This window comes from Canis aureus, chromosome 27, assembly GCF_053574225.1.
Source record: "Canis aureus isolate CA01 chromosome 27, VMU_Caureus_v.1.0, whole genome shotgun sequence".
Lineage (NCBI taxonomy): Eukaryota > Metazoa > Chordata > Mammalia > Carnivora > Canidae > Canis > Canis aureus.
Window position 1 is genome coordinate 35,479,660 of NC_135637.1, and position 26,438 is coordinate 35,506,097.

A 26,438-nucleotide genomic window follows, 5' to 3' on the forward strand; every position below is an offset into this window, starting at 1 on the left:
TGTGCTGGGCGTGGAGCCTGCTTAGGATTCTCTCTCCCCCTCACCCTCTGCCCCTCCCCTCACAGCTTTTTTTTAAGTGTCTTAAAAAAAAAAGATGTTGGTTGAGGGATGAGGGGATAAGCCACCCTGAGTAACTACGTGTGCTGGTGGGGAGACAGACACCCCCTGTGGGAGGACACACAGCCTGCACAGACCACACCCTGGATGGCCTGGCACAAGGGCGCACAGGTACAGTAAGGGATGGCCTCTCCCAATCTGTGGGCCCAGGAAGATCCCTCTGGTGGCAGTGAGGAGGGGTGTGAAGGCCAGGGGATCGGGTAGGGGTGAGTCACCCTGCAAGTCTGCTCTGAGAAAAGAAGGGGAAAGCCGGGACAGCCCTAAACCCTGAGCAAGACACTATGGGGAGGAAGCATGAGTGGCGGCACCCACAGCCACATCCTGGGTGCAAGGACCAGGGCAAGCCCAGGGGCCTCTGTGAGTCCGAGGTGTTGCTCTGGGCTCTGGCCAAGGGCCTGGACGCCTGTGCTCAGAGCCTCCTCCAGACACCAGTGTGATTTCCATCTGGCACTCAACTGCAACTTTTGTTTCCAGAAGGTAAAATGTTTGGTTTGGGCAAGTGTGGCCACCCAGTGGGGTGGGAGCATGTCGTCCCCGGGCATTGTCTGGGCACAGGCCAGAGATGCTTTTCCAAGCAGATTCAGTCCAGGCACATTCCAGGCGGGAACATGAAAAACCACCATTTTCCCAATTTATACGAGGTCCTCGGACTGGCTGCTCCTGAAAAGCACTGCACTGCACTGCACTGGTGAGTGGGGCCAGCAAGTCAGTTAAAAACAACCTCGCGCAGCACATGTGGGGTGTCAGGGGCCAGGCCCTGGGAAGTGACAGGCAGCCGGGAAGGCCTGGGCTGGCCGGGAAGAGGACAGCCCATGGCATCCCCACCTCAGGAGGAAGGACTGGCTCAGCCCCGGGCTGGGCTCCGTGATGTGCAGCGCAGGAGCAAGGCTTGCCACTGCCTGGCCCCAGCGGTCCGGGAGGAAGCACACCCTCTCTTTTCACATTAATAAAACTTTTAACAGGTTTTTGGCAAATTGGCAAGAAAAGTGTATGTAGCTCCTAATTGGTGATTTAAACGCAATCATGAACAAATAAATGCCTGTTCCTATCTCATTATTTATGAACTAAATCTGCTTTAAGACAAACGAGTCTTCTTGGGTAGGGGCCAAACCTCACCGCGTGCACGGAACCCCGTGTCCCTGCCCGGCGCCGCCTGCTGCACAGCCTCTTGGGGCCAGCAGGGGACACAAGGAGACGTGGGGGTGGGCAGCAGACAGGAGGCTCCCTGTCCCCCCCACATGTGCACACCCACAGCCCTCCCCGCCCCACACTCAGAGCCCCAGGGTCCCCACCACTTGGCTGCGCCCCCACACTCACCAGGCCTGTCCGATCCCTGCTCCTGGTTTCTTCTTGGTTTCCCTTCAGCTCCCCACCAGCGGGCACCTCCAGCCACACCCTCATCCTTTACCTTACTGTCCACCCTTGCTTCCTACCATCTGTTCCCATGTCCTGGGCACTGCTCCCCTTGGTGGACTCTGCTCTGCTGCCTCTGGAAGCACGGACAAGCTGCCCAGCCTGACCAGATCCCCATCACCAACTACTGCTGGCTGTTCTGGCCTGAGCTCCATCTGACGGTCACCTCGGAGGCTCCATCACACCCACATGGAGCCTCATTCCCTGAGTCACTCACCTGTGCCCTATGTACTGTACTTACCACCCCAGTGCCAGCCTCTATCCTCAGCATTCCAGGTCCGACCAAAGCCTCTCTCGCCAGGACCCAGTTCAGCTCCCCAAAAGGCTACCCTCCCCTGCTGTGCTGGCTCTGATGCCCAGACTTCCACAGGGCCTCAATTTCTCTCCCTTATGCCTGCTCCTAAGTCCTCTGAGAGCCTTTCTGGGCAGTCTTTCCCCCTGGACTCCTGATGGCCTCGAGCCTCATGCTGGGTGGTACTGGGGGCTGGGGCCTCCTTTCCTGACTCTCACCACCAGGCACCCCACAGGTGGCCAGGCCAAGGCCCTTGGAGCTGCAATCCAGTAGACAGACCCAGACCTGCCACTCTGGGGTCTTGTGGTAGGCAGAGTGTTCCTGTAACAGATGCTAAGGACGAACATGCCCATCTAGGGGAACCAAGTGCAAGCAGCTCGAGGAGCCAGGCACCATGTGGGCAGGCACTCACCTCATCATTGCCTCTCCCCGGCATAGCCAGCATCCAGCGCTCCTGACCCCCAGCCAGGATGGAGCTCCTGCAGAAGCCCATACTCTCCAGTGGCACAGAGTCCACAACGGTGTTTCTGCCCTCTGCCAGGTCCCACAGGCACAGCTTCAGGTCCCGGCCCTGACTGCCAAATCAAGAGGAGACAGGCCGTGAACCCTCCAGGTGAGCCAACTGGGTGCCCCACCTGAACAAGTGCTGGCATGCCGGGGCCAGCCTGATGCCAAAGGCAGGCAGGGGACACCTTCCAGAGAAGGACCCAGATGGCATAAATTATCTGGCTGGGGCACCTCAGCCGAGGAAAGGCTTTGCATCCAAGACGCCTGATGCCTGGCACATTCATGGACCATCCCAAGGGTGCACAGCCAACCAAGGCCCAGGGAGCTTCAGGACACGTACCCCATGACCAGCCTCCCCTGCCCTTCCTGCCTCTCCCCATGCTGCCAAAGTGTGAGCTCGTCCTCTTCCCTCCCAGTTCGTGAATTAACTGTGACAACCCAGCCATCCCACCCTCATGAATTTTCCCAAGTGAATTCAAAACCTATATTCACACCAAAGCCTGTACAGAAATGTTTATAGCAGCTTTGTTCCTAACTGTCCAAACCAAACTGGACACGACCCTTTGGTAGGAGGTTGGGAAATTAATTGTGATACATCCACATGTGATACATCCTCCCTGTTGCTGAATTCACTCAGCAACAGGGAGGGCCAATCTGGGACGCATGCAGCAACCCGCAGGAATATCAGATGCATCTGCTAAGTGAGGGAAACCAGAGCCAAAAGGCCACCTACTGCATGATCCCACTGGTGGGACATTCTAGGGGCAGCATGGTGGCATGTGGAGGACGGGGGGCTACAGGGGGTGGCACAGAGGCTCTGCAGCGGGCTGACTGCCCTGTGTGGCCCCAGGGTAGCACTCACATGGTGGTGGGCCTTGGCAAGGCCACAGAACAACCTTTAGTGTGTATATGCTAAGAAAACAATCATGGTATCAAGATCCCAAGATGGACTGCAGTCTGTGCCAAATGTACAGCACACCGCACCCAAGGGGAGGGCAGACAGGAGCTGACCCGCAGAATTATGGAAAAGTGTGTTGACTCGATACTACGAAATTAAAGGCAAAATACCTTTACAGAGACGCAAGGCTCTAATGGTTAATCTGTATCCTAACCCTCCAACAGCTCAGCCTGGTCACACACCAATGCTGCCCACCTGCCCGCTAGTCTGCACGGCCCCTGGCAGGTGACTCCCATACCCACCACCTCCTACATTTACAAGATGCTATCCCATGGGAAGAACGGGCTTTTCTCTCTCCTTCTCTTCCTATCAGTTTGGACTTCAGTATTCCTATAGTACTCTACATTTCTCATTATTTATTTTTATGCTCAAATTATCCCAAATTAGCCAATGGGACCCCTTCAAGCTGGCTCAGAGGTCCTTCTGACACGTGTCCCTCAGCAAGATATTCCAGACCGAGGATCCCTTCTCCAAGGAATCCTTGGTCCTTCCGGTGCAGAGAGATACTTGCAAACCAAGATCTGGGTGCTGGTATGCTCATTGCTGTGAGGTGCCGCTGCTGTCAGGCCCTCTCAGCAGAGCCAGGAAATACACACACACTCACACAAACATACCTCTCTCTCACACACACGTGTGCACGGGGACACTCACACACGCAAACACATCTCGTTCACACAAACATACTTCAGACACACAAACATACCTCATGCATACATTCACAAATGTCACACACACCCCTCACTCACGCATGCAAATGTACGCACACACAATATACCCACCCCTCACTCACTCACACACACACACACACACACACACGCAAACATATACACACAAACAAGTAGTATTTCTGTGTCTATCTTTGTGTATATGTTTTCAAAATCCCACAAGTTCATGCTGATGCCTCGAGGCCTCTTCCTCCTTCTCAGGTTAGTGACTCCATTCTCCAACTGGGAAGAACCTGCCTCCCATTTTCCTCAAGATATTTACTGCCACACTCCACTGACAAACTAGCTTGCACGATGCAGCCAATCTCCCAACCTCCGCAGCCACCTCTGAGACGTTGCCCCCACCACTCTGTTCTCTGGCTGCTGGGCACGCTGCTCCAACACCTCTGCCAGGAAGCCTCCCGCACCGTCCACGTCCTCAGCTGCCCACACTACTGAACCTGGAGGGGAGATGAGGGCAGGAAGCACGGGACCACTGCTATCCACACAGAAACGAAGGACGCTCATGCACACCAACAGTCCATTCCAGATGAAGTGTGGGCTCAAAAGTAACAAGAGAGAAGCTCCTAGGAGAGCAGGAAGGTCTTCAAGGCCTGTTGCTGGGCTCCTTCACACGAAGCACGAGCCATAAGGGAAAGATGGCAGATTTGATCCCATTTGAATGGCTACCTTCTGCTCATTAACACATCATTAAGTGGGAACCAGAAGCCACTTTGTGGGAGAAGTAACTGGTGATATAAAAATATCAACCATAAAAAAAAGAAAAAGAAAAAAGAAAAATATCAACCGTGTCTAGAATAAAGAAATTGTATTTTATTTTTTATTTTTTTATTTTTTTTAAATGTCTTCCTTTATTTTTTTTATTTTTTTTTATGATAGTCACACAGAGAGAGAGAGAGGCAGAGACATAGGCAGAGGGAGAAGCAGGCTCCATGCACCAGGAGCCCGACGTGGGATTCGATCCTAGGTCTCTAGGATCGCGCCCTGGGCCAAAGGCAGGCACTAAACCGCTGCGCCACCCAGGGATCCCTAGAATAAAGAAATTGTAAAAAAAAAAATAATAATAATAAAAGAATGGTAATAACTCAATGAGAAAACGGTAGTCAATCCGATAGAGAAATGTGGATTTTTTTTTTAAAAGATTTTATTTATTCATGAGAGACACAGAGAGAGAGAGAGAGAGAGGCAGAGACACAGGCAGAGGGAGAAGCAGGCTCCATGCAGAGAGCCCGACATGGGACTCGATCCTGGGGCTCCAGGATCATGCCCTAGGCTGTAGGCAGCGCTAAACTGCTGAGCCACTGGGGTTGCCCGAGAAATGTGGATCTAAGGGGACTTTATCCCAGTGGCTCACAAATGCAGAAGAGGGCTGGCTCATTAAGTGGTCAGGAGAATGCAAATGAGGCCTCCAGGCCCCAGAAAGAGTGGAGGGGTGGGGGTCCTCGCACCGGGGGCAGCCTGGCACCCTCCGAGCAGCCCAACGTGTGCACATACCCTGTGGCCCTGACACAGGTACACCTGGCACCTGGAGACCCAGGCAGGAGTCTTCTTAAGTTTCCCAGCCCCAAGTGGACCACCCAGATCTCCACGGGCAGTAGAATGATAAATAACCTGGCATACGTACACATCCAGCAGGAGAGCACACAGAAAAAACCCACACGATGTGTCACAGCCACATGTACCCTGGTGGATCTCACAACGTACAGCTGAGTGGAAGGAGTCACATACAAAGGAAGTTGTCTGTATGGCCTCGTTTTTTAAGTAAGAAAAAAAAAACAGACCTAACAAAGTCTATGCTTTTTGGAGATGCACGTTCAGATGGTAAAGCAAGAAACGAGGTGCGAGGGGCTGCCACCCGAGGAAGAGAACAGAGCAGACGTCAGGGCTGGTTACCCAGGTGTCCACTCTGTGATAACACAAGTCTGTAAACTTGTTCTGCGCACTTTTCTGTAAGTGTGCTACAGTTCACAATAAAACAGAGAGAAAACAAACCCACCCAGGTGGCTGTCACTGGGCACAGGTGCACCCTCGGGCATGCGGGCGGCGCCTAACGCTCAGCCTGGCTCCCCGCTTTCTGCCCTCCAGCCTCCCCTTGACATGAAAGCGTACCTTCCTTTCTCAAGGACCACTTTGGAGAGACCTGGCTTCCAAACACAGCTGGGCGCACGGCCTCTAGTGCAACGTAAACGCACCTGGGCACTCCAAGTACCTGCGACGCCCGCGCTGCGAGCCCCCTAACCTGGGCCGCCGCCTGGAGCAGGGCCACCGTGGTGCCGTCCAGCTTGGGAAGGGAAGCACCATCACTCGCTCACAGGTTGCTGTTGCAGCTTGCAGCTTGCCTCCCCATACAACATCAGGCCAGCTTTCTGAGGGCCAGAACTCAGGTCTGGGAGTTCCCAGAGAACAGCCCAAGGCACCTGGGCCCTGGAGGAGCAGGAGGCGCCACAGAGCCTAAGGCCTCGGCTGAAAACTCAGGAGGAACGTTTACAAACCGCAGTCCCCAGTGCAAGTGGTTTAGTGGGGTATTTGGATGCAACATCTATTCTAAGCATCAGGGACAGTCCACAACCACAGGGAGGGCCTTCCCACCCCTCGGGGGGCTGCGGGCCAGCCTGGGGTCCTACAAGCACACATGTCCGGGGCTACCACCCTCCTGGATACTGCTGGGCCTTCCATCACCCGCGAGCCACCTGCAGAGTGGTAGGACCGTGCCTGGCACAGAAGTGCTTTGGAGAAGGGTGGGTCCCGACAGACCCCTGTCCTTTGAGGACTGGGAACCATGGTGCCGAGATGTCCAGGCTCCCAGTTCATAGCAGGAAGACAGACCTGCTCTGGAGGGCATTCAGGAAAGTTTCACCTGTACTTGGTAGACATAAATTCATTCTCTCACCCACCTGCTCCCTCCTACTGCCTCCTGGCCCACCTCTCACCTGGAGTCCCCAGCCTGGGGGACAAGGCCACAGTGGCAGTACCAGAACATAGACCCTCTGGGCTCTGCTGCCCAGGCTCCAGCCCCTCACAGCCCAAGCACATCCTGGCTCTGGCCCACGCAGCTTCCTCTGTCAGGAGCGCCAGGCCCCCACCCTGCTCTTGCCATCTCCTGCTCCCCCGGCACCGGCCCCCCGCCAAATGCCATGGACCTGGGCTCTTGTGTGGCACTCCCAGTGCCCCCGGGAGTGGCTGCTTTCGGCGTTGGGAGCACAGCCCCAATCGGTAGGTGGGCTTTAGGCTCTGGCTCTGCACCACCCTGGTGACCAGTCCCTATCACCTCGTGGGAAGGTGGCCACCCATCAGAACAGGTGTCATGACACCAGCTACTCTAAGGAGAAGGCTTGAGCTCAGCCACGGACCCCTAGCTCTTGCCACTGGACAGCCCTGGCAGGCCAGGAAGGACTCTGCTCAGGCCACGGGTGGTGCGGGGCTACAGATAGAGCTGTTTTGTGTTCATCAAGCTCTTCTCAGTGGCCACCTGCCTGGACAGCGCCATGGTCACAGAGGGTGCAGTGACAGGCACACAGCATATCCAGATACTGTGGATGGGTCAAGTGGGTGGGTCAAGGGCAGAGGTCACACTGCTCTGCCATTGGCAGGGGCTGCCCGGCAGCTGGGGGAGACCCTGAAAGCCTCCACTGGCAAGCTCCTGGCCCCTGCTGAAGGCCACAACTTAACTCCTTTGGGATTGTACTTGCTGGCACCAAGACCCACCTGAGGAGCTGGCGTCCTTGGGGCAGTGTCTGCAGCCAGGTCACACACTGGCCCCCATGGCCGTCCAGGGTAGCGACCGCCCTCCGTGTCTGCAGGCTCCAGATGTGCACCAGCCCACTCAGGGACCTGTTCTGACAAGTGTAAGCACAAGCTCAGGAAGAGGCGTCAGGGGAGGGCATTCCCAGCATGCTCTGCAGGGCTGGCCTGGAACCACACAGCTGGTGGACCAGATATTTCAGCCGGTAGCTTTTGGTTTAGGTGACAGCCGTAACTGTGAGCTGAGGGTAAAAGTGGCACAGTGCTCCTTTTCCAAGGACGGCGGGCAGAGGGCCCTCAGGAGCCATGGAGGCACCGTGGGCAGAGTCTGAGAGGGACAGGCGGTGGCCACTGACACCGTACGCCGGATGGTGTCTCGCACAGAGAGGGCGAGCTCCCTGCCTTCTCCAAGGGGCCAGGCCCAAGGGACAGCTTGGCGAGCGAGTTCTGAAAAGTCAGCGTCCCCATGACCCAGTGTCACTAAGATCCCCAAGTGAGCACAGGCTCATTGCCAGCCCACCACCCGCTAACGTCACCTGGGCTAACCCCTGGGATTGGGTTGGGGCTGTAGCTACTCACCCTGAGAGGAGGAGTGGGTGCACCTGTCCCTGGGCTCCTCCGAAGAAATGCAGCGCATGCACCGCCGACTGGGCACCTCGGAGGACAAAGCAGGGGTCTGGCGGTGGGAGTGGGGAGGCTGCCATATTAGGCGGGGGTGCAGTCATCTGGGGACAAGGAAGGATGTAAGTGACCCGCCTGTCATCCTTCAGGAAGGCAGGAGGAGCCTCCCTGGATACTGCCCACCCCCTTCAGCCTGTCTTCCACCTTGCCTATTGGCTCCTATACCCAAATGGCATCACTGTGGCCCCAACTTGTACCATCTCGGGTGGGCACAGTGACACCCACACCCTTCTGAGGCCACTCTCACCCTCAGTGCCCTGTGGAGAGCCCACCACTGGCCTCCAGGGCTTGCTGCACCCTCTGACTCCCCGAGTCCCACTGGCCACACAGCATGCAGGCTGGCTTCTCCTTGCCTGGGCTGTCCACATGCCTGGAGTGCCTGTCCCGCCCCTGGGCCTGGCTGACTCTCCCTCCTCCCTCCCCAGGCCCATCTCCTCTCCTCCCTGCCGCGGAACAATGCCATGCCAGGACATGCTGTCCACTTTGGCCCTGTGGTAAGCTCAGGGAACAGGGGCCACAGCCTGGCCACCGGCACCAGGCACACAGCAGCTGCTCAGCAAGTACACACTGAGGGATGAACCTCCAGACAGACAAGAGGTGTGTGGGGTTCCTGGAAGTGGAGGAGTGAGCTGGACCCAAAGACTGGAGAGGAGTCTCTCCCTCACATGTGCTGCAAACACCACCTGCTGGATCCTGAGGGCCTGTGCATCTACCTGTAGAAAAGGCAGCACCACATTTACTGTTGGAGAAACTGAGGCAGGTAATGGTCTGGTGAGCTGCCCAGGCCCCTCACACTCAGGCCTGAAGCTTGCATGCTGCCACCAAGGGGCAGCATAGCTGGTGCACTGGTGTGTGGGCACAGGCGCAGGGATGGAGTTACCTCCTTGCCACTCTCCAAGAGGACTGATACCACAGATGAGTGACCCTTCCTCAAATAACTGTCTTGGGGGGCCCACCCACCTGAAAGGAGAAGCCTTGCAGTGTCCCCACTGAGCCTGCCCCAGCAATGGCGCAGGGGTGGTTGCTGGACTAGAAGTGACCTTCTCTAGTGACCATGGGCACATCTGTCAGCCCACAGGCCCCGGCCAGGCTGAGGGTGTGGAGGGAAAGGCTAGGGGCAGGCTGCTGGGAGCTGCAGCAAGTTCACCAGGAGGGCTTTTCCCACTGGCTCCCAAGACACTTCCCCACTGGCCCACCTCCGGCCTGGACACAGAGCAAGGAGGAGACCGTCCAGCCACTGGGGCAGCCACAGCCACCAAAGGAACTGGGCAGGGCAAAGAACAGGAGCAGAGAAGATAGTTTCCTGCAGGAGGGAGCCTTAGCCGATGCCGGAGGTTGGAGAGGGTTTCAGGCCAAGGACAGGCAAATGTACAGGCGCAGAGGCAGGAGAGGCGTGGGTTCCCCAGCAGGAGACCAGTCCAGGCACTGCTTCAGCCACACCCTCAACTGCGAAGCCCTGTACCTCCCCTCCTTGAAGCTATCCCAGACCTTTTCCTTCTCTCTCTCTCCCTTTCTCTCTCCAGAACAGAGCCTGGAGTAGCTTCACAAGAGCAACAGTTTCAAAACATCTAAGAAATGCCACTGTCAAGGCAGCTGGAGCCTTGTAAGTCAGGGGCCTCCAAGTCACCAGACAGCAGTGGAGGCAGAGACCTGAGAGTCCGGAGACCACCAGAGCCGAGGAAATGCTGCAGAGACCCAGCGGATTGCCAGCCATTGCCAGCACTGGCCAGCTGAGGCCTGGCCCACACGAGGGCTGGAAGTAGGGTTGGGCTGAGATCCTAATGATCCAGAGCAGAGCCTGCAGGGCCAGGGCTAGGAAGGGGCAGATGCTCATCTTTACTGGTATGAGACTGTAGGCAGCTGCTCTATTGCTTGGTCCTGCCTCATGGAGGGGTTTCAAAGAGAAGGAAGGGGACCCCGGGAATGGGCCTTACAAATGGCCAAGTCCTTGTTTATTTGTTTCTTCTTTTTTAGGGTTTTCACTCTAAAACCCTCTCTCACCTTTGGCTAAAAACCAACTGACCCTTCCCAAACACAGGACAGCCTCCCATGGACAAAGACCTGGTTCCACAATGCTCCATGGCCCTCAGCCCCCGCTCTAACCCAGGATGGGGGAGCTGCCAGGAGACACTGCTGGGCCTTGGCTCTGAACCCTGCAGGGCTGCGCTCAGGCAAGCAGGCTTGGGACAAGTTCAGAGGAGCACCTACTGGGCCCTTGGAAGCTGCTGACTGTCTGTGCTATGCCTGCCCCATCAGAACAGCTGGTCAGCTCCAGGACCCCAGATCTGGAGAAACGTGTGAGTGGAGAATCCTGCTAAAGCACGACAACCCATCAGAAAAGCCCCAGTGCTCGGGGCTGGGGAGTGAGGGGGCATCCCACTCCCATGGTCCAGGCCTCAGAGTCCTACCGGCCACTACCACACAGGTTCCCATGGTGTGGTGCTGACATCACACCCACTGTGTGACACACACATGCACAGAGGGCACATGCTCACATGCACACACATGCACACACACGCATGCACCCACTGTGTCATGCGCATGTGCACAGAGGGCACGTGCTCACATGCACACGCACGCACATGCACGCATACACGCACGTACATCACAAGCCGCGTGGGGGCCTTGGGCAGTGCCCGCCGAAGCACGGCCCGCACTTGCCACCTGCCTGCGGCCTGCTGGGAGTTTCCAGAACCTCACCAGCACAAGGCTCCGTCTGAGGTGATGAAATCAAGTTCTCCTCTATTGTTTCCCCAGAACTGCGGGGAACAAACCCGTCACGTTGTTACAACAACCAAAATGTTCAGGCCAAAATGATGCATCGGCAATTAAGGGCTCCGTCATTTCAAGCAATTAAAATAAACGCTTTATTTGAAAACTAATTAATTCGAGCTACATATTTTTCCCATGACAATATCCTATGATTACTTGATTTATGACATCTAATTATTCTTTATTAATCTAATTGAGAATAATCGCGTTATCCTATCTCCCCTGGCAGCGGGCCGCCCGGAGCGGAGGCCGCAGCCCCTTGTGCAACACCGGTGCGCGGTACCCGCCGCCCGCCACCGCCGCCTTCCCCTGTTCTGTCACTCGTCTTTTCCTCCCAGAGGGCAGAGGAACATGAAACTTAATCCACTGAGCACAACTTCGAATTTTGCCTGCTTTTCGAGATGTCAAAGAGAGACACATTCTTTTCAAAATTAAAAAGAAAGACAATCTGACATGATTTGCGCAACTCTGACAGCCTTTCCAACGGATGCTGCGAACCCCCGAAAGCCCCTCAGGCCCTTGGTCCACGGATGGAGGAGGACAGTGCCCCCCTGCGTCCCACCTCAGAGGCGGCAGCCGGGCAGGCCTCAGGGCTATCCCCACGGCGGGGGGGTCCCGGGGAGCAGTGGCCGGGCAGGGGTCCCCGTGGAAAGGCACCTGCGTGGCTGCGACTAAGCTACACCCAGCACTCACCCTCCCACCCAGGCACACACACGTCAGGCAGGCACAGCAGCCATGGGAAGGCAAGGAAACAACCAAGGACTGGCAAACGCAGATGAGGCAGGGCCAAGGGAGGAGTGAGACCCCAAAGACCAAAGATCCCTATGTGTGTGTGTGCGCCTCAGCCTAACCCACGAGTCAGCCCTGAGCACCCACCATGCACTCAGCCACAGAACCCTTTCCTTTTAATTGCAATGGGACCACTCGTCCTTGAAGAAGCTCGCAATCAACAAGGAGCACTGAGAAGTGAGCCAGAACAGGGAAGCCACCACCCAGAGACATCCACGCATTGTTTCTGCCAGCTCTAGACCACAGGGTCCTGCTTTACCCACTGCATGCGTCTGGGAGTGCAAGGACAGGCTGCACAAGACACTGGGAATGCCTCAAACAGGCAGCCCAGGCCCTCTGTAAGTGGGCCACACCAAAGCACAGAACGGCTCCAGCAGCCCCGCAAGGTACCTAAGAATTCCCAAACCAGCACAGACTAGGGAGGCACCACTTGCTAGCAGGAGAAATGCCCACAAAACAACTAAAATAAAAACCCCAAATCATCAGTATATCACTAAGCTGTCAAAAAGGAAAAGTTTAGGGGCACCTGGGTGGCTCAGTGGTTGAGAATCTGCCTTTGGCTCAGGTTGTGATCCTGGGGTCCTGGGATCAAGTCCCGCATCGGGCTCCCCGCAGGGAGCCTGCTTCTCTCTGCCTATGTCTCTGCCTCTCTCTGTGTGTCTCTCATGAATAAATAAATAAAAATCTTTTAAAAAAGGAAAGAAAAAGTTTAGAACCTTCAGAGGCCAAACACTAAGTGGAAGTCAAACGTAGTAAGGTCTGCAGGGCCCCCAGTTGGCACCTGCCAGAGGGCATTTGCTACATTGTGACCTAGAAATCTGGTTCCCAGGCAAGGCCTCTTAGTCATGACAGACAAAGCTTAGCACCCGCTCCCCTGCCCCCGCTACGGTGGACAATCTCATAGGAGCATCTCCATAAAGATGAGACCCTATAGAGCTAAATGATCAGTGTAAGACAGAGCCAGAAGTAAACCTACACCCAGAAGTACCAGAATGATGCCAGCCCTCAGGCGTTAGACCTCATCTACACCACCTCAGGAAGTCGCCAAAACTTCTGTCTGTGAATATCTCTCATAAGGAACCCACCTTCTACGCAGGTCTGAAGGAATTTACCAGGAAAGCCCTACAAAATACAAGTAATTAGAACTCATGGAAACAAAAAAGGAACTATGGTACCATGAGTGAGAGCCATAAGAAACAACAAAAGGCAGAACTAGACCCTAGAACACAAAGCATTCGGGCATAGAAAATAAAGATGTTCTGTGCTTTTAAGGAAATAAAAAGAACTAAAATTGCAAGTGGAGAGCATGAGATTGTAAAAGTCACCACTCATACTTGAAAAAGGACCTAACCAGGTGAAAGGCTGTTGGGAAACAGGAGATTTGCACTGTGCCAAGGTACTATGCTACAGATTATTTACTGATCACAAGAGAAGAATGTTCCTTAACAATGGAGATGTCTGGCTGTCACCACCTTCACCATGAGACTGAAGCTGGCACCGCCAATAGTAAACAGACTGGCATCGCTTATCTTCTGAGGTGATGCCAGAAAACACAGCACCATCCTTGCACATCTGTGCCAACAACTTGCAGAAAACAATCAGGCACATCCAGATTATGGGACACTGGACAAGGCAACTAGCTCAGACTTATCAAAAACATCAGGATCAAGAGAAAAAAAAGAACAAAAAATAGGGTGAGGGTTCTAAATTGAGAGACTACAGAGGCATTGTGACCAGATCCAACACAGGAACCTTGACAGGATCACAAAGGGGTGTGGGGAAAACAACTGGGGAAATCTGAATAGGGACTGCAGATAATATGGAATTACTGTGGGGCACCTGGGTGGCTCAGCCAGCTGAGTGTCTAACTCTTGATTTCAGCTCAAGCCATGATCTAGGGGTCATGGGATCAGGCCATGTGTTGAGCTCAGCACAGAACCTGCTTGGGATTCTCTCTCTCCCTCTCCCTCTGCCCCTCCTTCCACTCATGCTTATTCTCTAAATAAATAAATAAAATATTTTTTTAAAATATGGAATTATTGTTAATTTTCTTGGGCAAGATAGTGGTATTTTACATAGAAGAATGTCCTGTTCCCAGGATAGTGTTTTAGGGGTGAAATGTCATGGTGTCTGCACACCGTTTTCAAATGTTTCAGAAAAATGAATTTCAATCTCTATCTACATACAGAGAGGTCAAGCAAATGTGGCAAAATGCTAACAATTGATAAATGTAAGTAAAGGGTCTAAGAGTATTCACTATGCTGTACTTGCAACTTTTCTGTAAGTTTAAAATTATAAAAACATTCTAGAAGTGGGGGAGGAAGACAAACCCACCCTGGACTCAAATCTAGAATAAAGAACATACAGATCAATACAATAAGAAAGCAAACACCAAAAAGAAAATAAGCAAAAGACTTAAACTGTTATTTCACAAGAAACATAAATGGCCAATAAACATATAAAAAGACATTTAACCTAATTAATAATCTTGGAAATGCCTGTCAAAACCACAATGTGATATAATTACACTCCTAGCAAATTAGCAAAAAATTAATCTGTCAAATGTTGACTACAGTGTGGGACAACTGTAACTGTTTACCATGCTAGAGGGAGCATAACTTGAAAGAATCACTTTGGAAAACAATCTGGGACTAGTTTGCACACCTTATGATACAGCAACCCCCTATTAGATAAACACCCTAAAGAAATTCTCACATATGTACAAGGAGAGATTTGCACAAGATGTTCATAGCAATATTATACATGCTAATAAAAACTAGAAACAACCCAAATGGCCACCAACTGCAGAATAGGATAAAATTGGTAATTCATGTAATAGAATATTCCACAAAACTGGGACGCCTGGGTGGCTCAGCCGTAGGGCACCTGCCTTCAGCTTGGGTTGTGATCCCACATCTGGGATCGAGTCCCGCCTTGGGCTCCCTGCAGGGAGCCTGCTTCTCCCTCTGCCTATGTCTCTGCCTCTCTCAGTCTGTGTCTCTCATGAATGGATAAATAAATCTTAAAGAAAAAGAATATTATATTTCACAAAACTGAAAATGTATAAACCCTAGTCTCACATGGATAAAGCTCAAAATCATAATTCTCATTAAGAGATACTAAGGACATAAAAAATGAGGCTATACACAGGAAGAAAATATTCATGACATATATATCTGATGAAAGACCAAACTCAGAATACTCGGAATATAAAGTTAATAAGAAAAACAGTGGGGGGTGCCTGGGTGGTTCAGTTAATTACATGTCTGATTGGCTTTGGTTCAGGTCATGATCTCAGGGTCCTGGGATGGAGCCCCATGTCAGGTTCTGCACTCAGCACAGAGTCTACTTGGCACTTCTCTCCTTCTCCCTCTGCTTCTCCCTCCAAAACACACACACACTCTCTCTCAAATAAATAAATCAATAAATCTTAAAAAAAAAAAGTTATTCCAAAACGCTAAAGAGATGGACAAAGGTATTTCAGGCAAATAGAAACAATAAACAGCAGGGCTTGAAATACAGATGTCAGCAAAGTTGAATTCTAGCCAAAAAGCATTAGAATTGACAAATCCAGACACTTTGCAATACTGGAAGCTGCAATTCAGAATGCATATATGATTGTTGTGAATACCTATATACCAAATAACAGAAACACCTCTTTATAAAACAGAAACTACAAGGAATGCAAGGAATCACAGAAAAAACTCACCAATAATTGGAGAACATGATACACTACTACTCTTAGTACAAGTCATACCAAGTGGATAATAATAAGTAAGGAGATAGACTCCATGGGGTAAATATTATGGATCTATATAGAACTGTACTCTCTGATAACAGAAACTATATGTTCTTCTCAAGTGCATGTGAACACGTGTAAAAAATTACATATTGGGTCACAAAGAAAATATCAGTGAGTTTCATAAAGAAGAAATATAAACATATTCTATGACCACAGTGCAGTTAAATAAAAAACTAACAAAATAAAAACTAAAATGTCCTCCCAACCAAAAACTTAAAGTAATTTATTAAACAACAAATTTTAGGTGAAAGAGGAAGTACTTAATCCACGAATTTTAAAAATGACAATGAAAAACACTATGAACCAGAATTCATGAGATATATTTAAAACTCTTATCAGAGGGAAAGAAGAGACCAATATCACTTATGAATATCACACAAAAAGAGTAAATAAAATATTAGCAAACAAAATACAACATCAAATCAAAGAAATAATACATGATAACCAAGTGGAATTTATCATTGGAATGCAAGGTTAGTTTATTTTTTTTTAAGATTTTATGTATTTACTTGAAAGAGAGAGCATGAGCGGGGGTGGGCAGAGGGAGATGGAGAAGCAGGCTTCCCACTGAGCAGGTAGGCCGACACAGGGCACAATTCCAGCACCCTGGGCTCATGACCTGAGCCGAAGGCAGATGCTTAACCAACTGAGCCACCCAGGTGCCCCTCTCAATACCCATTTTTATGAAAACATTTAACCAGGGTGCCTGGGTTTTTATTCAAACACTTAACCTGACTCACTGCTCAACAGGGAGTCGGCTTCTTCCTCTCCCTTTGCTATTCCCCCTCACTCATGCTCTCTCTCTCTCAAAATAAATAGTCTTTTAAACAAGAAAAATAAAACACTTAACCAAAGAGAAACTAACGGGTTTCTTCAAATTAAAATATTCACACACACACACACACACATCTCCTTAGTTTATGAAGAAATTACTGTATGGAGTCAACACATTACTTTACGAAGAAACATTGGAGTTATTTCCTCTAAGATCAGAATACCCAATATCTACACTACTATTTAACACTGTACTGGAGGTTTAAGCCAATGCAATTAAATAAGAAAAATCAATTAAAGGCATATGAGTTGGAAAAGAAAGCATTAAATTATCTTCCAGAGAGCATGATGATATACATGAGGGCCTTATATAATCCACAATAAAACAGATTCAAACATTAAAAAAAAAAACCCTTAGTATGGTAGCAGGGAAAGAAACTAACAGAGAAGTCAATAGTTTCCATATGCACAAACAATAACCTGTTAGAGAAAATTCCATTCACAATACCAATTAGAAGATAAAATACCTAATACATTTTTAAATTTTCACATGTCAAAAGAGATATCTTTAGTATCTTTAGAACATACAGAAATCTTCAAAATTAAGGGAAGAAAGTCTAAAGACCAAATAGAAAAATAAGCAAAAGATATGAATTCACAGTCACAAAAAATGAAAATGGCCCTTAAACATATAAAAAGATGCTTAACATGAGTAAGGGAGAAATGTAAATCAAATCTATATTAACAGGCTTCTGGATCTGGCCAGGATGAAATAAGTTCACTATCGCTTCTTTCTCTGGCTGACTGCAACTAAAAACTCTAGACAAAATATAAAAAGAAATTATCTAAAAACTCTGAAAAGTGAACAATAACAGACAGATTTTGAAGGCAAGTAAAACCTTGGAAAAGTGACCTGTATGTGATGAGTTTCCCATTTTTATTAGTATGTCTTGGGGCATTGCCTTGAAGGTAGGCCCAGCTTGCACAGCAGCAAGGCAGCAGTGGCTAGAACTTAAACTAGTTTCCAGACAACTTTACAGAGGAAAAGTCTAAAGAATGTGAGAGGAAATCCCTAACTGTTTGTTCTTCTCTCTCCGCATTGCCCCAAGAATGGGCCCTAGACATGGAATTGTATAGGAGAAGTGACTCTGAGAGAAAACCTCTGTCTTTTCAGCCAGAGGAACCAAGAGAAGTGGATCTTGCTGGATGGAGTGTGTGTGGTGGGGCGGGAGGGTGGGGGATGGGGTTGGGGGGTAAAATTGCAGAGGAGAGAGCTGAAGAAAAAAGTCTCTTAATTCTCTGAATGAACCCACAAAAGTCCCACACTCATTGCTAAGTTTCATAAGCCTCGGACGGACCCAAAGGGGCCTCTCAAAAGCTTTGAAAATGAAAAAGAGATTAAAAACATAGCCCACAAAGGGCAAGACAGAACTTGTGTGGCAATTCTAACTGGGTTGACTGCCTGCTAATACAAAACTCAACATTCTCCAATGGACCCCATGTAATACTCAACCAGGATATGCCTAGGATATAATACAAAATTATTCAACATACCAAGAACCAGAAAATGAAAGCAGAGAGTACTCAAGGGAAAAGACAACTTACAGATGCCAACCTCGAAACAATTCAGATGTTGGGAATATCAGATAAGGATCCTAAAGTAACTTTTGTAATTATTCTCCATGAGGCAAAGGCAAACATATTTGAAATAAACAGAAGAGCAGAGAAACAGAAATTAATTTTTTAAAAAGGAAGTTTCAAAACTGAATAATACAATATACAAAACAAAAAAACTTCAATAATGGAATGGGAGATGACAAAGGAAAGAGCCAATGAACATGAAGACTGGTCAACAGAAATTATCTAATATAAAGTCAGAAAGAATGAAGATATGAAATAAATTATTAGAACACCAGGGACTTGTGGAATAATAGTAAAAGGTCTGAGACTTGTGTCACTGGAGTCGAGAAGAGAAAGAAATGGAACAGGAAAATTACTTGAATAAATAACTGCCTGAAATTTCACAAATATGGGAAAAAATGAAAATTTATAGATTTAAGGACTCAATGAACCATGAGCAGGATAAAACCACATTCAAACATATTGTAATTAAACTCCTGAAAAGAAAGAAAAAAATCTTTTTTTTTTAAATTTATTTATTCATGATAGACATAGAGAGAGTGAGAGAGGCAGAGACACAGGCAGAGGGAGAAGCAGGCCCCATGCTGGGAGCCTGACGCAGGACTCGATCCCGGGACTCCAGGATCGTGCCCTGGACCAAAGGCAGGCGCTTAACCACTGAGCCACCCAGGGATCCCTGAAAGAAAAAAATCTTGACACTGATGACACATACATAGGGAAATAATAATCTGAATTAGTATGGATTTCTTTTTCTTTTTTCTTTTTTTAAGATTTTTAAATTTAGGGGATCCCTGGGTGGCTCAGCAGTTTGGTGCCTGCCTTCAGCCCAGGGCGTGATCCTGGAGTCCTGGGATCGAGTCTCACATCGGGCTTCCTGCGTGGAGCCTGCTTCTACCTCTGCATCTCTCTCTCTCTCTCTTTCTCTCTCTCTGTGTCTCTCATGAATAAATAAAATAAAATAAAATATTTTAAAATTTATTTATTCATGAGAGACACAGAGAGAGAGAGACAGAGACATAAGCAGAGGGAGAAGCAGGCTCCCTGCAGGAAGCCCGATGTGGGACTCAATCCCAGGACCCCAGGATCACGACCTGAGCTGAAGGCAGATGCTCAACCACTGAGCCACCCAGGCATCCTGTAAATGCTTCCAACATCTTAATTACCAGACCCAACAATTATAACCTATTTTCTTAAAAAAGACTCAAATGAAAGTTATCTGGCAGAAACCCACTTTAAGTACAAAAACAGAGATAGATTAAAAGTAAAAAGAAGAAAAATAATTGCTATACATACAATAAAAGAAAGTTTAGTTGGAGAGGATTTGTTTTGTTTTGTGTTTTTTTAGAGAGGACACTTTTTTTGTATTTTTTTTTATTGGAGTTTGATTTGCCAACATATAGCATAACACCCAGTGCGCATCTCGTCAAGTGCCCCCCTCAGTGCCTGTCATCCAGTCACCCCATCCCCCTGCCCACCTCCCCTTCTACTACCCCTTGGTCATTTCCCAGAGTTAGGAGTCTCTCATGTTCTGTCTCCCTCTCTGATATTTCCCACTCATTTTCTCTCTTTTCCCCTATAATTCCTTTCACCATTTTTTTATATTCCCTAAATGAGTGAAACCATATGATTGTCCTTCTCTGATTGACTTACTTCACTCAGCGTAATACCCTCCAGTTCCATCCACGTGGAAACAAATGGTGGGTATTCGTTTCTAATGGCTGAGTAATATTCCATTGTATACATAGACCACATCTTCTTTATCCATTCATCTTTCGATGGACACCGAGGCTCCTTCCACAGTTGGGCTATTGTGGACGTTGCTGCTATAAACATTGGGGTGCAGGTGTCTCAGCTTTTCACTGCATCTGTGTCTTTGGGGTAAATCCCCAGCAGTGCAATTGCTGGGTCCTAGGGTAGCTCTATTTTTAACTCTTTGAGGAACCTCTCCACACAGCTTTCCAGAGTGGCTGCACCAGTTCACATTCCCACCAACAGTGCAAGAGGGTTCCCCCTTTTCCAGTTTTTTAGAGAGGATAATTAATATCACAGAAAGTAGACCCCAGAGAAAGGACTATTACCAGAAATAAGGAGGATACAACATAATAAAAGGTATTTGGGGAACCCAGGTGGCTCAGCGGTTTAGCGCCGCCTTCAGCCCAGGGCCTGATCCTGTAGACCCGGGATGGAGTCCCACATCGGGCTTCCTGCATGGAGCCTGCTTCTCCCTCTGCCTGTGTCTCTGCCTCTCTCTCTCTCTCTCTCTCTCTCTCGGTCTCTCAAAAATAAATAAATGAATAAAATCTTAATAAAGGTATCAATTTATCAAAAAAGACGTAAGAGTCCTAAATATATATTCAGCTAAAAACAGAACTTCAACAAAATGCATGAAGGAAAAACTGATGGAACTGAAAGAGGAAATAAACAAATACGTAATTCTAGCTAGAGACTTAAACTCCTTCTTAGTAATTAGCTGAATAAGTGGCCAAAAAGTCATACAGAATCCTATCTATCTACTTGACCTTAAGAGAATACTCCACCCAACAGAAATAAAACACATTCTTCTCAAATGCACATGGAATATTCATCAAGATAAACCATATCTTGGGTCATAAAACAAAACCTTAAAAAAATGAAGAAGAAACAAAGGCATACAAAATATGTTCTCCAACCTTATGGAATTAACATGGAAATCAGTAAGGGAAAGGCAACTGGAAAATCTCCAAATATTTGGAAAATGAACAATATACTTTAAAGTAATCAATTGGTCAAAGAGGTACATAATGCCAAGAGAAATTAGAAAACATTTTGCATTTAATAAAAATGAAAAACAAAATAATCAAAATTTGTAGGATTCAGCAAAAGTGAGGCATGGAGGAAAATTTATAGCATTAAATACCTACATTCAGGGTGCCTGGCTGGCTCAGTGGTTGAGTGTTTGTCTTTGGCTCAGGTTGTGATCCCAGGGCCCTGGGATCGAGTTCTGCATCAGGTTCCCTGCATGGAGCCTGCTTCTCCCTCTACCTGTGTCTCTGCCTCCCTCTCTGTGTGTCTCTCATGAATAAATGAATAAAATCTTAAAAAAAAGAGAAACTAGAAAAAGAGGTGCAAATTAAGCCCCAAAGCAAGCCAAAGGAAGGAAATGATAAGGATAGAGCAGAAACAAATGAAATCCAGAGTAGTAAGGCAACAGAGGAAAATCAATAAAACCAAATACTGGTTATTTAGAAATATTCATAAAATTGATAAATCTCTATCTAGACACATAATCACAAAAAAAGAGAAGAAACAAATTATCCTCATGAAAGAAGGATTATCACTCAAGACACAACAAACATTAAGGAAATGCTATAAACAACTCAATGCACATAAGCTCGACAATTTAGATGAAATGGAACTGAAGGGGACGCCTGGGTGGCTCAGTGGTTGAGCACCTGCTCCTGGCTCAGGGCGTGATCCGCAGTCTCAGGATCGAGTCCCACATCAGGCTCCCTGCCTGGAGCCTGCTTCTCTCTCTGCCTACATCTCTGCCTTTCTTTCTCTGTGTCTTTCATGAATAAGTAAATAAAATCTAAAAAAAGAAAAAAAGAAAAGAAATGGAACTGAAGGCCACAAATATTAGAATGTTTAAAAAAAAAAAAAAAGAACAAAACCTGACACAGAAATGTGGAGCACAAAATTCTCATATGTTGTTTATAAGAATCCAAAATGGTACAAGCATTCTGGAAAACAGTTGGGTAGTTTCTTATAAAATGAAATACACATGCATCATATTGCTTGGCAATCCTACCCCTAGATATTTATTCTAGAGAAATGAAAATTTATGTGTAAACAAAAGCCTGTACATGAATGTGTACAGAAGTTCTGTTCACGTTGCCCCAAATGGCCATCCGCCAGTGAATGGAAGGAATACTCCTGAGCAATAATACTCCTGGAATACTCCAGGAACAAACTACTGAAAAGTGCAACAATGTGGATGGATCTCCAGGAAATTATGGTGAGTTAAAGGTTACATACAGTATGAGCCTAGTTATATGGCATTCCGGAAAAGGCCCAACTAGGTAGAGAGTCGCAGGCGGGCAGTGGCTAGGGGCTGGGGCAGGGGGAGGCTGACCACCGGCAGGGAGCAGGAGGAAAGTTCTAAGGTGATGATGCATCAGTTTCTTTTTTTTTTTTTTTTTCAATTTTTATTTATTTATGATAGTCACAGAGAGGGAGAGAGAGAGAGAGAGAGAGAGGCAGAGACATAGGCAGAGGGAGAAGCAGGCTCCATGCACCGGGAGCCTGATGTGGGATTCAATCCCGGGTTTCCAGGATCGCGCCCTGGGCCAAAGGCAGGCGCCAAACCACTGCGCCACCCAGGGATCCCGATGCATCAGTTTCTATGTCAGGATTGTAGCACTGCTGGTGTGGGCAGGTGTGAAGACTCATTGTAAGTACACTTCATAGTAACAATCATACTAATAACAGATATGAGTTCACACTGATATAATAAAATGACCGAAGAAATAAATGGGGGAGAGTAGACAAATCTGGCATGCAGGAAATTCCAAATAATTTGTGTGGATGCTCTGCCCTCAAGCACGGGGAGCAGAATTCCCACCCCTCACGCTGCAGCTGCCCACACTGACTTCCTTCCTAAGAGGACAGTCAAGAAAGGGAGAGAACAGGGCAACTTCACAGAGAGGAAACCTGACAACCACTACCTCAGCCAGGTGACCAAGGCTGACATCAACAGTAATGTCACTTGGACAGCATGTACCATTAATATGTGATGAGATGGCACTTTATCTTTGAGGTCTGGCTCCTGGAAACCCACAGCCCCAGTCTAATCATGAGAAAAACACATGCCTAGCCTAGCTGAGGAACATTCCACAAGAGGCCTGAGTGGTACCCCATAAAACTCTCAAGGCTATAAAAATAAGGAAAATCTAAGAAACTGGCATAGCCCAGAGGACACTAAGGACATCTGACAATTAAATGTAATGTGATCCCTGGATGGGATCCTGGGACCAAAAGGGGACTTTAGGTAAAAACTCAAGAAATCTGAATAAATATGAACTTAAGTCAGTAATGATGTACTAATATTGGTTCATTACTGTGACAAGTGCACCATGCTAATAATTTTAAGAAAACAGGGCTCAAGCACACTTCTGTATACAAGTTAACACACTGGGCCACTGCTCTCTTGGCCATTTTCTGGGATGCTGTTTTTCAAATAAATATATTGGACAATATTGTGCTGTTTTTTTCCTCAAGCTACAGTTGATTGGATTTACCTGATTGGATTTACCACTAACGTATCATGAAAACCCAATTTCCTGCTTAGACTTTCCTGGTTAAAGCCAATTTCTAATTCTACTTAGGTGACTTTAAACAGACTAAATGACAACTTTTAAGGGCTTATCCCATTTAAAATAATTCATCATCCTATTTTGTTCTAATAGGAATTTCAATTCAGCAGTAGTACCCCTAATACAAGGTAGTCAGTATTCAGCTAAGCAAATTAGCTGATGACCAGCAGCATCACCACCACCACGGTTACTTCCAGGAGCAGAGCAGCACGCCAGGGAAAGGAAGGATGCCGATCTAACAAGACTGCTCTCCGCCAGCCTGAACAACTCATTCTCTCCTTGAAGTACACGGCCATCCTAGCAGGAAGCTCCTGAGCTGGTGGGTCCTCCAGGCCAGCAGGAACAGAGACCCACTCAATTTATGCCTCCCTGCCTACACATGAAACTGGAAAGACCCTCTCTGGACAGGCCCGTCCTGAGCCCTGCCTTGGCACCCTCCCGCCTTCCTGGTCAGGACGGACTATGGCAAGAGTCCCAGAACCGGCCCTCCGAAGCCACAGACACAGCAACCAGGGCAGTCCAGGCCAGGTCACTGGGAATGTGGAGCCCAGGGGGACGGAGGTCTGATCACTGCCCTCTGTGGTCTTCGAAATGCAGGGAGTCCCAGGGGAGTCAGCAGGTGCACATGCAGGCATCAGGAACCAGCCTACAGCTCAGGACAACCCTTTACCAAGTCGTTGCCTTGTCACTGAAGCCCCTGAGGGTCAGTGTCCCACCCACAGTGTTGGCTCACCACTCAAGCCAGGGGTGGGAGCAGCCCAGGGAGTGATGCCCAGGCCCCAGAGGGGTGGTCCTGCCATAAATAAGGCCAAGGACACAGTCTCTTCTCCTGGGTGGCGGTTGGTCAAGCGTCCGAGTCTGGATGTGGGCTCAGGTCATGATCTCAGGACTGAGATCTTGCACTGTGGTGGGCATGGAGCCTGCTTGAGACTCTCTCCCCCTCTTTCCCTCTGCCCCTCTCCCCTTCCGCTCTAGAAAACTAAAGCAAAACCAAACCAGAGAGAGCCTAGACGTGCGCAGAGCAGCTTTAGAAAGCATGCCCAGATGAGACCAGGGAAAGAGCAAGCCTGCGGGGATAGGGAGATCCCTATCCCGTTACCTGCAGCTCACGGCCACAAAGGACGGCCACGCTCCCTGGCTCCCTGGGCCGAGCACAGAGCAGCGCAGCTGCGCCTCCCCAGCCCAGGAGGGCTGGGGCGGGCGGCGGCACCAGCGCAGCCTCCGCCCGCAGCGCCCCTCCCCGGGGGGGGGGGGGGACTCAAACTTCACAAAGAAACCATTTCTGGAATGGGGCTCCGTTCGGCGATTCGGAGTCAAAGGCGCACTTCATAGCTCCTTCCCAAGCCCCGTGCATTGTCAGGGCCCTTTCCCCTTTGAAGCCTCGGTGAGTGATTGAAGCGTCTACTTTCTGAGGGGCAGATAGCACTGGGCCGGTAATCCGACTCTAAGCCCGGGGATAAAGGTAGTTTGTTTCCTCTCAGCCCGTCTGTCAACACCTCCTCAGTAATTAGCCCTAATTATTACCAAGGGCCAGCCTCCCATTCGGTTATTAAATCAGAAATAGTATCGTGGCCGGGCATCTGTCAACGCCCGACTGGCGACCTTGGATTCATTGAATCCTCTGTCAGTATCCGTGGCTTCAAAGATGCAGATCCCAGGGAGGGGTTCCGGGGACCCAGCGCAGCCAGCCCCGCCTGGGGGGCGCGCTGAGGGGAGGGCGGGCAGTGCTCTGAGTAGCCCTGCGCCCCGCAGGCCTTGGAGTCTAGCGGGGAGGTGGGAGCCGCACCCCCACCCCCCGGCAGCAAGTGCACCCCCCAACCGCGGCCATCCCCGGGGAGGCGGGTGACAGATGGAACTCTGTGTGTACAAGGAGGCAGGGGGTGTAAGCCTTGCCCCCCAGCAGCCCTTCCCCTAGGGGACCAAAGGCCAGTCCCAGGCCGGCCTGCCTCTAGCACAGCCACCTCCCAGGAGCAGCAGGTGATGGTGGCCTGAGGCTCCACGGCCCGGTGCTGGCTGTTTCTCGAGTGCCCAGGGCAACAGCCAAGCCCAGCTGCCGGGAGCCCCTCTGAGCTTCGAGTACGGCCAGGGCGTCTCCCCCTGGGCCACGCAGTCCACAATGCAGGTCTGGGGAGCAGCTGTAGAAACACCAGGCTTCTGGGCTAGAGTCAAGAGTGCCGCACTCCCGAAGGCCCTGCGGGGACAGACTGACAGCCACCTCCATCCTCAGCCTGAAGCTTCTTGTTCTGTCCAAAAGCAAGTCACCTGGAGACCTTCTGCTCCTGCAAAGCTCACGCATTCCTGGCTCCTCTGAGGGGGAACATGCCCCATCCAGGAAGATTCACTACCCCAGGCAGGAGTGTCCCAGGCCCCATGGGAACTGCCTACCTGCAGCAAACCCGGCAGTGCCCACACCGTGTCTAGATATTCCTCGACAGGTCTGCGAGCACCCCTTCTGGAAGGGCTCCACCGGGTTTGCAGGAGAGGGCGACAGACGCAAAGTTACGGCCACATCCCCTGGGAACTGGCTCCTCCGCTGGTCAAGGCACACGTAGGAAGATGGGTGCCCAGTGAGCATGGCCCTCCCTCCAGGGCGCACGTTCTCCCCTGCTGCCCTACAGCTAAGTCCCTGCTGGGTGCTCTGGCGGTGCTCCCACCGACGGCAGGAGTGAGCCTCAGGACAGAGGCACAGTGATGGCCGGCAAACCAGCAGCTGCCATGTGTGAGGGTGAAGGGCCAGTGTGCCTCACGGGAGCCCACGGAGGCCGGCAGTCGCAGATATCTCCTGGGGATGTGCGGACAGGCCAATCCTGCTAGACTGAAAGGACATGCCAGGGAACGGGGCTGCTGGGGTGCTGAGGCAGGAGGCTGGGCAGGC

At 49.7% G+C, this 26,438-nt stretch overlaps 1 protein-coding gene across 5 annotated transcripts in view; it reads right to left on the minus strand.

Annotated features, from left to right (window-relative positions):
• The window catches only part of GNB1L (G protein subunit beta 1 like), a 59,691-nt gene that overhangs the window by 23,028 nt on the left and 10,225 nt on the right, over positions 1–26,438 (minus strand). For all 5 annotated transcript variants that reach the window (XM_077874717.1, XM_077874718.1, XM_077874716.1 and 2 more), the window contains exons 2-4: positions 8,333–8,478; positions 7,718–7,843; positions 2,235–2,397 (exon numbers count right to left, since the gene is read on the minus strand). In XM_077874717.1, coding sequence (XP_077730843.1) covers positions 2,235–2,397; positions 7,718–7,843; positions 8,333–8,478 — 435 coding nt within the window. The remainder of the gene's footprint in view (positions 1–2,234; positions 2,398–7,717; positions 7,844–8,332; positions 8,479–26,438) is intronic.